Source organism: Plasmodium gonderi (assembly GCF_002157705.1).
Source record: "Plasmodium gonderi DNA, contig: Chr05, whole genome shotgun sequence".
NCBI lineage: Eukaryota > Apicomplexa > Aconoidasida > Haemosporida > Plasmodiidae > Plasmodium > Plasmodium gonderi.
Window position 1 is genome coordinate 633,993 of NW_021628930.1, and position 12,504 is coordinate 646,496.

Below are 12,504 nucleotides of genomic sequence, written 5' to 3' on the forward strand. Positions count from 1 at the left end.
ATAAAATAAAGTAATAATAATGGAGAGAATAACGAGAATGTGCTGTAGGGGCTTTTGTGTAGAAAAATATGTAAAAATTTACAGATTAGAAAAAGTGTAATAATTCCACTCTCCCAACTACCACACTGTAATGAAAAAAAAAAATATATATATCACCTTTGTGTATAGATACCTAAAATTATGACACATTTAAGAAAATATCAAAAAATAAAATCCTTTTGTGTAAAAAAAAAAAAGAGGGATGAAAATGAAGCAGATTTGTTAATATGCGGACAATGGTAAAGAGGAGAAAACAACAACAACAAAAAAAAAAAAAAAAAAAAAAAAAAAAAAAAAAAAAAAAAAAAACAAATATTTTTTTTTTTTTTTTTTTTTTTTTTTTTTTTTTTTTTTTTTTTTAAAATTAGTGCATCATTTTTAAGTGCTTTTTTTTTTTTTTTTTTTTTTTTTTCATGTCGTAGATGAAAAGAAGAAAAAGGCAAATTACATTAGGAAGAGAACTATATGTATGTATATATAAGTGTCCATAAATAAAGATGTTTTTTTTCTCACATTTTATTATGTGGCTTGGGTAAGCTTTTTAAAAAAGGGGAAAAAAAAAAAAAAAAAAAAGAAAAGCGTGCGGTTGCGCCCCTACTTGTGCAGAACAGCAAGGAAGAACACATGTACTTACATACGAGTTCATACATATGTACATGTACAAATACATATGCTCATACATACACTTGTACATGTCCCCATACATACACTTGTATATATGTACCCGTGTAAAAATAAATACAAAAAGGAATAACCGAAGCAATATGGCTGAATTTCACCATTTCTCCATTTAGAGTGAACCATAAGTGAAAAGAGGGGAAAAAATAAAAAAAAAATAAAAATTCACAAGCAGAGCTATTTGTGCCTGTAGATTCACACTCTCGCTAGGAAAGTGGGGGATGTAACCATAACTTTTTTTCTTTTCTTTTTTTCCATATTTTTGTGAGTAAGTGGTAGAAGAAGTGACAGCAAACGTGGCAGCAGAAGTGGAAGCAGAAGTGGAAGCAGACGTGGCAGCAGACGTGACAACAGACGTGGAAGCAGACGTGGCAGCAGACGTGACAACAGACGTGGAAGCAGACGTGGAAGCAGAAGTGGAAGCAGAAGGTGGCAACAGAAGCTTAACGTTTCATATGCACATACTTATGCATAGTCACGCCTGTGCATGTGCAAGAGTCGTGCATCCCGGATAAGGAAAACAAAAATGGGCCGAGAGAGGAAGAAAGCTAACATTTTTTTCCTTTTTCTGTGTCTGCTGAAGAGTTTTTTTTTATGGGACACGTTAAGTGGAAAACGAATAAACTCGTTCTTGAATGGACGTTCGATTGGAGGTAGGAGGAATGCGACTGTGCCTCAGGAGCTTGGATGGAAAAGTGCATTCATCGGAGTGAATCCAAAAAGGGGGGATCAAACGGGTTCTAAGGTTGGAACCCGACGCTACACAGATGTAAGCCGTGGCTGCACAGATGTAAGCATAGGATACACTCAGAAAAATAAAAGTAACTACAAAGTTGCTGCAGAGGAGGAGACAAAACAAAGACGAATGACTAATGATAGATTGTATTACCAACACAGAAGTGATGTTGTTGATGTTGAGTCGAACAGGGACTTGTTGGAAAGAAGCAATGGGAGAGATTGGAACAGAAAAGGAAAAGAATTATCGAAATTGAAAGATAGATTCACACTCAGAATGAGTGATGAAGAATATACCATAAACTCAGATGATTATACAGAAAAAGCTTGGGATGCCATCAGTACACTGAACAAAATAGGAGAGAAATATGAATCTGCATATGTAGAAGCAGAAATGCTATTGTTAGCATTATTAAATGATTCCCCAGATGGTTTGGCACAAAGAATATTGAAAGAAAGTGGAATCGATACAGATTTGTTAATTCAAGAAATAGATGAATATTTGAAAAAGCAGCCAAAGATGCCAAGTGGTTTTGGAGAACAGAAAATTTTAGGAAGAACATTACAAGCAGTGTTAAGCACGAGTAAAAGATTAAAAAAAGAATTTCATGATGAATATATATCAATAGAACATTTACTTTTGGGTATAATTTCTGAGGATTCAAAGTTCACTAGACCTTGGTTATTAAAATATAATGTAAATTATGAAAAGGTTAAAAAAGCAGTTGAAAAAATAAGAGGAAAAAAAAAAGTTACTTCTAAAACACCTGAAATGACATATCAAGCTTTAGAAAAATACAGCCGTGATTTGACAGCTTTGGCAAGAGCAGGGAAATTAGATCCAGTTATTGGAAGAGACACAGAAATTAGAAGAGCCATACAAATACTTTCTAGAAGAACAAAGAATAATCCAATATTGTTAGGAGATCCAGGGGTTGGAAAAACAGCCATTGCTGAAGGATTAGCTATAAAAATTGTGCAGGGAGATGTACCAGATTCTTTGAAAGGAAGAAAATTAGTTTCATTAGATTTATCATCTCTAATTGCTGGTGCAAAATATAGAGGAGATTTTGAAGAAAGATTAAAATCTATATTAAAAGAAGTTCAAGATGCAGAGGGTCAGGTAGTTATGTTTATTGATGAAATTCATACAGTTGTAGGTGCTGGTGCAGTTGCTGAAGGAGCTTTAGATGCAGGAAATATATTAAAACCAATGTTAGCAAGAGGTGAATTAAGATGTATAGGTGCAACCACAGTTAGTGAATATAGACAATTTATAGAAAAGGATAAAGCATTAGAAAGAAGATTTCAACAAATCTTAGTGGAACAACCAAGTGTTGATGAAACAATTAGTATATTGAGAGGACTGAAAGAAAGGTATGAAGTACATCATGGAGTACGTATATTAGATTCAGCTTTAGTACAGGCAGCTTGTTTATCAGATAGATATATCAGTTATAGATTTTTACCAGATAAAGCTATAGATCTTATAGATGAAGCTGCTGCCAATTTGAAAATTCAGTTATCAAGTAAGCCAATTCAATTAGATAATATAGAAAAACAATTGGTTCAGTTAGAAATGGAAAAAATATCTATTCTTGGTGATAAGAACCATGCAGGAGGGGGTGGAGCATTATTATCACGCACAAATAATTCATCCAACATGGGAGGAGGAAGTGTGGACAATGGAAAAATCGAATCAGGAGAAGATCACATAATTGATTACACAAAAAGTTCTAACTTTCTAAAAAAAAGAATTAACGAAAAGGAAATAAATAGATTAAAAATGATTGATCATATAATGAATGAATTGAGAAAAGAACAGAAAAGGATCCTAGAGTCATGGAGTTCTGAAAAAAGCTATGTAGATAATATAAGAGCCATTAAAGAAAGAATAGATGTTGTAAAAATCGAAATTGAAAAAGCAGAAAGGTATTTTGATCTAAACAGAGCAGCAGAATTAAGATTTGAAACATTACCTGATCTAGAAAAACAATTAAAAAAAGCAGAAGACAATTATCTAAACGATATACCAGAAAAAAACAGAATGTTAAAGGATGAAGTAACAAGTGAAGATATCATGAATATTGTCAGTTTATCTACAGGGATACGACTAAATAAATTACTGAAATCTGAAAAAGAAAAAATTTTGAATTTAGAAAATGAACTACATAAACAAATTATAGGACAAGATGATGCTGTGCGAATTGTTTCTAAGGCAGTTCAACGATCGAGAGTTGGTATGAACAATCCCAAAAGACCAATTGCTTCTCTTATGTTCTTAGGACCAACTGGAGTTGGAAAAACAGAATTATCTAAAGTGTTAGCAGATGTTTTATTTGATACACCAGATGCAGTAATTCATTTTGATATGTCAGAATATATGGAAAAACATTCAATAAGTAAATTAATAGGTGCTGCACCTGGTTATGTTGGATATGAACAAGGGGGTCTACTAACAGATGCGGTTAGAAAAAAACCGTACTCAATTATCTTATTTGATGAAATTGAAAAGGCACATCCAGATGTATACAATTTATTGTTACGAGTTATAGATGAAGGAAAGTTATCGGATACAAAAGGAAATGTTGCAAATTTTAGAAACACCATTATCATTTTCACATCTAACTTGGGTAGCCAAAGTATTTTAGATCTTGCTAATGATCCTAATAAAAAAGAAAAAATTAAACAACAAGTTATGAAATCAGTTAGAGAAACATTTAGACCAGAATTTTATAACCGAATTGATGATCATGTTATATTTGATAGCTTATCCAAAAAGGAACTAAAAGAAATAGCCAATATTGAAATTCAAAAAGTTGCTAATAGATTATTTGATAAAAATTTTAGAATTACAATTGATGATGCTGTCTTTTCTTACATTGTAGATAAAGCTTATGATCCCTCTTTTGGTGCTAGGCCTCTAAAAAGGGTTATACAATCTGAAATAGAAACAGAAATTGCCGTTCGAATTTTGAACGAAACGTTTGTCGAGAATGATACCATTCGAGTTTCTCTCAAAGATGGTGCATTGCATTTTTCCAAGGGTTAACACATGTGTATAGTATCAGAAGAAAAATGTACCAAAGAAAAAAAAAAATATATATATATATATATATATATATATATATTAACCTATCTTTCACGACTTTCTCTCTCCCCTTCTACACTTTTGAACATTCCTCATTTGTTACTTTCATATATTCAGAGTTCTTCAAACAAACTCTTAAAATTTTATTACCTATAATTATGCTCCTTTTGAGACAATTTCGACAAGGGTATATAAGCAGGACACACAGGTATGATCTTAAAAAAGAATATTTTTTCCCCTCTTTTTTTTTTTTTTCATTTTATACCACTTAAGAGATATTCAAAAGAGATGCACATTGGAAAGATGGTTTTTATGAATATTTGACCTTTATCCCACCCCTCGTCTCCACCCACTATTGGGCCGTGAATTTTTCCTACATTGAATTGCTGATCTTTTCGTTGTACCCAAGGCAATTAGTGCTTGTGTGCGTATGCGTGTGTGTGAGAGCAGGGGAGCTGGTATGAAAAAAAAAAACAACAACATACAACATGCAACATACAACATGCAACATGCAACATACAACATGCAACATGCAACATGCAACATACAACATGCAACATATAACATGTAACATACAACATACAACATACAACAGCGGGTTGACAAGAGTTCACCCTCCTCCTCAGACGATATGTTGGACCCCATTGGCGAAGGATCACTCCTGTTTATATAATCCATAGAATAAATTACCATTTTGAATTTTCAGTGAATGCAAATTTCTTTTTTGCATGACACTATCTTTTTTTTTTTTTTTTTTTTTTTTTTTCTTGCCTCTTTTTTATAAGAAATTACCTTAATTATGAATTCCTTATTATTTTATGCTACTATTTTACTTTGTGTTATAACTCTATTTATGCATTATTCTATTTATGCATTGTTCTATTTATGTATTTTTATTCTATTTTTATTTTATTTTTATTCTATTTTTATTTTATTTTTATTTTATTTTTATTTTATTTTCAAATTTAAGAACTCCCACACACACCCAAAAAAGAAAAAAAAAAAAAAAAACGACATGATCTTCTCATCAGCATCCATGTCTGTCTGAATATTCACACAAAAAACGGGTTTCTCCCCTCACTTGTGCGTTAATGTATTTTCTCAGTTTTACACGAATTTTACGCATTCGTGTATGAACATGTTCAGGTCAGAAGGAAAAAAAGGTGCTATAAATAAATGGGAGTGCACGAATGAGCAAGTAAAGTAATAGGAACATTTTCCAACAAGCGCAATGCAAAAGGATTTTTTCGAGGTAGCTACTGCCCAAAACCACGTCAAAATGACATAAAAAAAAAAAAAAAAAAAATATACTAAATAAGACAATTTTAAAGACATGAAATGGGTTCATAAAAAATGAAAAAAAATAATAAAAGCGTATAATTTGATTGTCTATCAAAAGAGAGAGAAAAAAAAAAAAAAAAAAAAAAAAAAAAACTGTTCATAAGCATATTCATATACAAAAAAATAAAATAAATAAATCTTGGAATTAATCTGTCATTCCCGGATTTGATGAATGGAAACATATTAAAATCTGCTTCTTCATCCTCTGAAATATCAATATGATTATGTCTTTAATAGTGCATTTAATCTAAGAATTGGTTAAACTGTTTTTTTTTTTTTTGCATACGAATTATTTTCTTGGTAAAAGAAAACGAATTTATTTATCCTTCTTGTATTTCAACTTTGTGCATATACGAGAATTGTTTACATTCCATTTTTATTTCCAGGATTCCTGTGAGAATGTGAGGAAAAGAGGATTCATAGGTTGTGTGTGTTCATTCACCAAAAATATACTGACTCTTGTATGTAGACACTCTTTAAAGAGGGTCTTCACCTCTTCTTTTAACACAGGTTCACATAACACAGTTGCAGTTGCGAATACACGAACAAGCAAACGCACAAGCAAACGCGCAGGTGTTGTTCTTTTCAAGATTAATTACCATTTTTATAAGCGGCCTGAGCTGTGTCATCAAGAATATTGTGTGGAAGCTTAAAGATTCTCTTGAAGTATCCTACTTCTCTTTCCTTTGCGTGCAAAATTAAATTATCACCATAAGTTTCAAATAACTCTGTTTGAGATCTGGGTCCTGAGACAGTTAGTATTCCTTCTCCTATTTCTACATCTATATCTTCAATTTTAAATCCTGGAATATCTAGCACTAAAATGGCATGACACTTTTCCGAATCATACATGATGTCTACTTTTGGTCTGAAAGTAATTTGCTTTTTCAAGTTCTTATCTGGTTCTATTTCCAAAATGGTGTTTGGACTGACTAGCGTACTTTTCTTCTTGGGGATCGAGGGCTTCTCCTTCTGGGAAGGGTGCATAGGGTGTCGGATCCATGATAATGTGTGCAGATAAACTCATGGGAGGGAGGGGGACTCAAAATAAATGCATGCATGTGTAAGTATAGACTGAGGTGGACGCAAATAGATGCATGCATGTACAGATAGATAAAGGAAGGTAGACACAGAGGTGACGAGCTAAACGGTTCTCTTTCGAAGTTGTATGCATAAATCATTATGGTATCAAATAATTTTGACACGGCATACGAAATAATTTATGTGTACATGAAAAAAACAAAAAAACGAGAAACATGAAAAAATTTTCACTATCTGAACGTATGTGCTCATATCACAGGAGAGAGAGGCAAGAAAATCCTCTCATAGATTCATAGTCTTTAACTCTAGTAGGGGTAATCACATACACATGAAATGCAGCTATACGAAGTCACACTATGTGAAAAGCATAGTGAAAATAAGTCATGTAAATATGACAACACATCCAGATGCTTACAATGTCCATTCTATGGTCTGGGACTAATTTAATTTCTCCTTTATCGGAACAGCCCGCACATAAACAACTCATTTTTACAAAATGGAAAGAAGGAAATAAGGCGGTGAAGGGGAAAAAAGGAAGAAAAAAAAAAAAAGGTGTGAATCTCTATAATCTTAAACGTGAGCACAGGTTACTTTTTTTTTTTTTTTTTTTTTTTTTTTTCCCTTTTTTTTTTTTTTTTTTTTTTTTTTTTTTTTTATGACCTGTTCATAATTTTTCTTTTATTATTGTTGTAGCATTTGAAAATTCTAAGTAATGATAAGTAGAAAAGCAAACGTTCTGCGAGGTTTGAGATGGGAAGAATCACTTATTTTTCAAGTTGCATCGGTTTAAGTCTGCACAAAATGGGAAATTTTCATGTGTATAAATGCTGTATTAACAAGGGAAATGATGGTGAGATACTTACAGTAAAGCTATTTTTTTTTTTTTTTTTTTTTGCACACCATTTTAAATTATCCAAAAAAAAAAAAAAAAAAAAAAAAAAAGCATGAACAGAAATACCAAATCAGTTGTCTGCTTACAACCACCTTGGCAAAAGGTTACATCCTTACTACTTGTATATACATTTAGACATAAAACATCATGTATGATCCCTCGTTATCCTTCATGGAGGTGGAAGGGATAATTTGTTACATATTTTTTACACTTTTGTTACATATTTATTACGCGTTTGTTATGCGTTTGTTACACGCCATCCGATCAGAACGTGGAACATGAAATTTTTTTATTTCAAGCAATAGTTAGCAGTATAGAACTTCCTGAACAGCAATAATTTTTTTTTCAAATAGCTACAAATTGTTGCAATAGGAAAAAATGTCATGTTACCTTTCGTGGTCATAATTTTTTTTTTTCTTTTTCTTCAAGATGAAAATAACTTAAATAAAAGAGCTACTTTTATACACTATAAAAAGAAATGGTACAGAGGAAATTTTTAAGTCTACAAAACTGTAACACTTCAGATAGCACAAATGAGTTTAGAATTAATTTTTTCTTGAATTACGTCTTTTCACATTCCGAAAAAAAAAGAAAAAAAAAAAAAAAAAGACGGACGATAATACATATATATATATATATATATATATATATATATATGTATGTATGTCTATATGTATATGTCAAATGAAGGAAATAGTACACATAAAATGTAAACATATATGTAGAAAAAAAAAAAAAAAAAAAAAAGGAAATACTAGTAATTCCATTATTTTTTAAATTCCCCTTGTGAGCTTATTTTATCAAAAAGATTTCCTGTACATGTGCATGTAAAAAAGAAGACATTCTATACATATCTGCCCCAAACTTCTTCTTTTCTTTTCCTAAATTTGGAGGTGTTACTTTTTCCCAAGCCACTGAAGAAGGGGAGACCGTGTGTGTGTGTATGAGAGAGAGAATTAAGTGCATTGTCTGTTGGACGTAGAACAATGGCGCAAAAATAAGTTATCACTTTATGAAAGCTGTTATGATGCATCATTTTATTTTATTTCTTTTCATTTTATTTCTTTTCATTTTATTTCTTTTCATTTTATTTCTTTTCATTTTATTTCTTTTCTTTTTATTTCTTTTCTTTTTATTTCTTTTCTTTTCATTTTATTATTTTATTTTTTTTTTTGTGCCCTCCCAGCGCTGATACAACAAGGTGGCGAAGACGAGAAAGTGGAGGGTGGGAGTTTTTTTCCCAACAACAAAACGGGGAGAGATATTTTTTTATATGTGAATTTATAAAATTAGTTGGAATGTTATTTCCAAAAGGTACGTCTTTTCTGTTTTTTCCTTTTTTTGTGCATACCCCAAGAAAATCTTCAAAGTCCAGTGCGCCATCTTTGTTTAAATCCATTGCGTTGAACAACTTCAATGAATCCGTTTCAGTTACGCATGTGAATTCCTTATCCTTCAACATTTGCATTAATTTCGTTAAGGGGATGACTTTTTTGTTTTCCTCTTTTTCGGTTACTGAGAAGTGAAGTGGTGAAGGGGAGCGCACGTGCGTGTGTGTATGTATGTGTGTGTGTATTATGCACACGGTTCATCGTTGGGGTAGTGTGTGACACCAAGTACAATCAGACAAAGATAGCATATAGAAAAGACAAATGTAAAAGGATTGGATAGAACAGTCCCCTTTTGGCATGGGAAAAAAAAAAAAAAAAAGCACTGATGGAGATATCTCACACACACATACACCCTTTATTAATAATGTAGATCTTACTGGCATATTTCTGGAACTCCAATTCAATGTCTATTTTGCTAAAGCCTTGAAAAAAATTTTTAAAATATTGAGTATCAATGTCAATGATTGCTTGTATATACTCACCAAAGTCAATCAAATTATTCTTATCCATATCATAATTTTGGAACAAATTATATTTTTCCAAACTCCAATCGCTTTTTTGTAAATCTGCATGTGAAATAAAATTGTCTTTATCTTTATCCATTTTGTTAAAAGCTTCTCTCCATATTGTCAAATCTTTATCATCATATTCATTCAAAATTGGGAATTGTTCTCTCCATTCATTAATTTTCGAATCGTGAATTTTCTTCTTTGTACTTTCCGCCCAATATCTCGTTATATATTTCCTGTCACACACAATGAAACCACTATTAAGCCAATTACACTGGATACCAATACTCTTCTTATTATACTCATTTGTGCAAAAGAATAAATTTCTACTGTTTGCATATTCCCTTATATCAACGTATGAAATCTTTTTCCTAACCTGCTGTTCGAGCAAAACTTTCCGTAAACCTCTACACATCATCCTACATAAAGAATTTTCACCAAAAAGGGAAAAAAAGGGGGTGTGAATTCTTTCGTGAGTTCTTCTGAGCGAAGATGAAAAAAATGTATATACTTATATATATATATATAAATATTTCTGCTTGGGGAGAGAAAATCTCAAGAGGACAAAGAGACGAAGGAAATCTACGTGGTGCTCAGAGTGTAATGGAAATTCCCTTATATTTCAAAATAGGAAAAAGTTGCTGACCCTGTTGCACATACTTGGTGGACAACACTGCTTTGCTTTCAAAGGTTTTTTGGCTGCTGTGTCCACTCAACTTGGTTTTCTTCCTTTGGCACTTTTCAGTTCTCCCAACGTTTGTTCAACTTTTGTGTGGCTTAGCTTCTTCACAGTCAAACCCCTCATGTGTGTGCACTCATATGTATCGTACGTTAAGTCTCCTTCACGGGGATATTTTTTTTTGTTTTTTTTTCAGGAGAAATTTACGAAGAGCTCAGATGACTGACTAACTCATTTGGCCAAGGATTTGACCAGGTAGGGAAAATAATCGGTATGTCATAAAACACATTCAAAAAAAAAAAAATTAATTTCCATTAAAAGGGACACATATTGATATTTCACCCATACTTAATGCATGTAAATTTAAGGGAAAAAAAAAAAAAAAAAAAAAAAAAAAAAACATTTTTGTTTTATTTTTCCAAAATGTTGAGTGACGTCGATTTGTTTTTGCCTTTTTGATTGAGCTACAATATACCTTTTTCGTTTCCCCCCTAGTGCTACTACATTGTGCTGGCGCAGTACGTATTTTTGCACTTTTTCCCCTCAACTTTTAACAAAAAAAAAAAAAAAAAAGTATCGGTACTATGTTGGGTTCATTACCTCACGACAGAACATAAAATGGAAGTGTAAATTCAGGAACGAAGAAAAGACTTCCTCTGCGCTCTTTTTAAATTTTAAAAGGTTTGTAATTTATTTTATTTTATTTTTTTTTTTTCTTTATTTTATTTATTTTATTTTTTTTTTTCTTTCTTTCTTTTTTTTTTTTTTTCTTATGATTGCTAAAGTTGTCATACCTATAATTGTAACGTTTATGAGGGAAAATACAAGAAAAAGAGTAAAATATATTGAACTTCTTTACACATATAGATATACATATTCTCTTGTGAAAAGTTTCACATACAAAAGGTGACACTGCTTCCAACCACCATTTAACACATTTCGTTGTACTTCCTCATCATCATTCAGGATAAGAGGGAAATGATGACAGAATGGGATATGTGTTCGTGAGGGTGGTAACTATTAATTCTGCATGCATTCCTGCAATTTCCGCTTTATTTTATTATTATTATATCCAGTTTATGACAAAAGTGAATGTATATAGGGCAGAAGAGTGGTCGTTGTTCCACCCCACTGCCTCCTTCCTTGGCGTTTGCATTCGGAGAGATTCTAAATAAGACTTCCACCCTACTTCCACACCACTTGTACACCATTGCATAATATAGGACGATAAGTGTTTCATTTTTTTTCAATGGCGTTAATGTAGCAAGGGGGCGTGCAAAATGAAAAGACAAGTTCTTTGGTGATTGAATCCGTACACTGATTCAAAAGTGAAAGAAAAAAAAAGGAATACTATATTTATTTTTATTCATGTTATTTTTTTTTTTTCTCTTTGTTTTACGTTTCTTCTTCTTTTTCTGCTCCATTCTGTGTTATTCTATCAACGGTTACATGCATTTATCTAGCGTTCAGGCAAAAATGGGAAAAAGGTATATGTCTGGTTTATGTCGCAAATGCGAAAATGTGTGAAAAACAAATATATGCTCGGATACTTATGAGAAAAAGTAAGGAGTCTTAATTATTTATCTCTGAAGAGTAATTCAATGCACATAGATAAATGGGATATGAATGGGTGATGGACATATGTCAGTATTCAATCGTAGTCACATGTACACTCATATGTGTGCAAAAGTGTAAAAAATACAAACAAGCCAAAAAAAAAAAAAAAAAAAAAAAAAAAATGGGAAATTTTATGAACAGTGCATAATTTTTTTTTTTTTTTTTTTTTTTTTTTTTATTCAAATTTTCTCCCCTTTTTTGGCTGTTTCTGGGAATTTTTTTTTTTCTTCTTTTTTTTTCGGATTCAAACGTGTTATAAAGAATGAGAAGATGATCCCATGGTTGACTCTTTTGACAAATAGTCACTTCTCTATGAGAGAAAAGAAGCTGAAAAAAAAAAAAAAAAAAATACCATTGAGCATGACAAGTTAAGGTTTATATGCTGTTTGGATTGCATCTTTAACTACTCTGTTATATGCATTTTGTTACATTTTCCTTTTTTTGCTTGCATGTGTGTAGGGAGGGTTCCCGTTTTAATATTAATTACAGAG

The 12,504-nt window shown here is 31.7% G+C and overlaps 3 protein-coding genes across 3 annotated transcripts; 1 reads left to right on the plus strand and 2 right to left on the minus strand.

Moving 5' to 3' along the window:
• Positions 1-1,204: 1,204 nt before the first annotated feature.
• Positions 1,205-4,504, plus strand: PGO_051510 (chaperone protein ClpB1; the record flags this gene model as incomplete). Its single annotated transcript, XM_028686529.1, has 1 exon — positions 1,205-4,504. One exon carries the CDS (start codon positions 1,205-1,207, stop codon positions 4,502-4,504), a length of 3,300 nt encoding a protein of 1,099 aa, XP_028542330.1.
• A 1,700-nt stretch (positions 4,505-6,204) lies between these two features.
• PGO_051520 (heat shock protein) lies at positions 6,205-7,412 on the minus strand (the record flags this gene model as incomplete). Its single annotated transcript, XM_028686530.1, has 3 exons — positions 6,205-6,275; positions 6,484-6,856; positions 7,341-7,412. 3 exons carry the CDS (start codon positions 7,410-7,412, stop codon positions 6,205-6,207), a joined length of 516 nt encoding a protein of 171 aa, XP_028542331.1.
• Positions 7,413-8,713: 1,301 nt separating this feature from the next.
• Positions 8,714-10,132, minus strand: PGO_051530 (hypothetical protein, conserved; the record flags this gene model as incomplete). The annotated part of the gene is made up of 3 exons (XM_028686531.1): positions 8,714-8,731; positions 9,169-9,332; positions 9,586-10,132. The coding sequence occupies 3 exons, from the start codon at positions 10,130-10,132 to the stop codon at positions 8,714-8,716; spliced, it is 729 nt and encodes a 242-aa protein (XP_028542332.1).
• Positions 10,133-12,504: the final 2,372 nt, after the last annotated feature.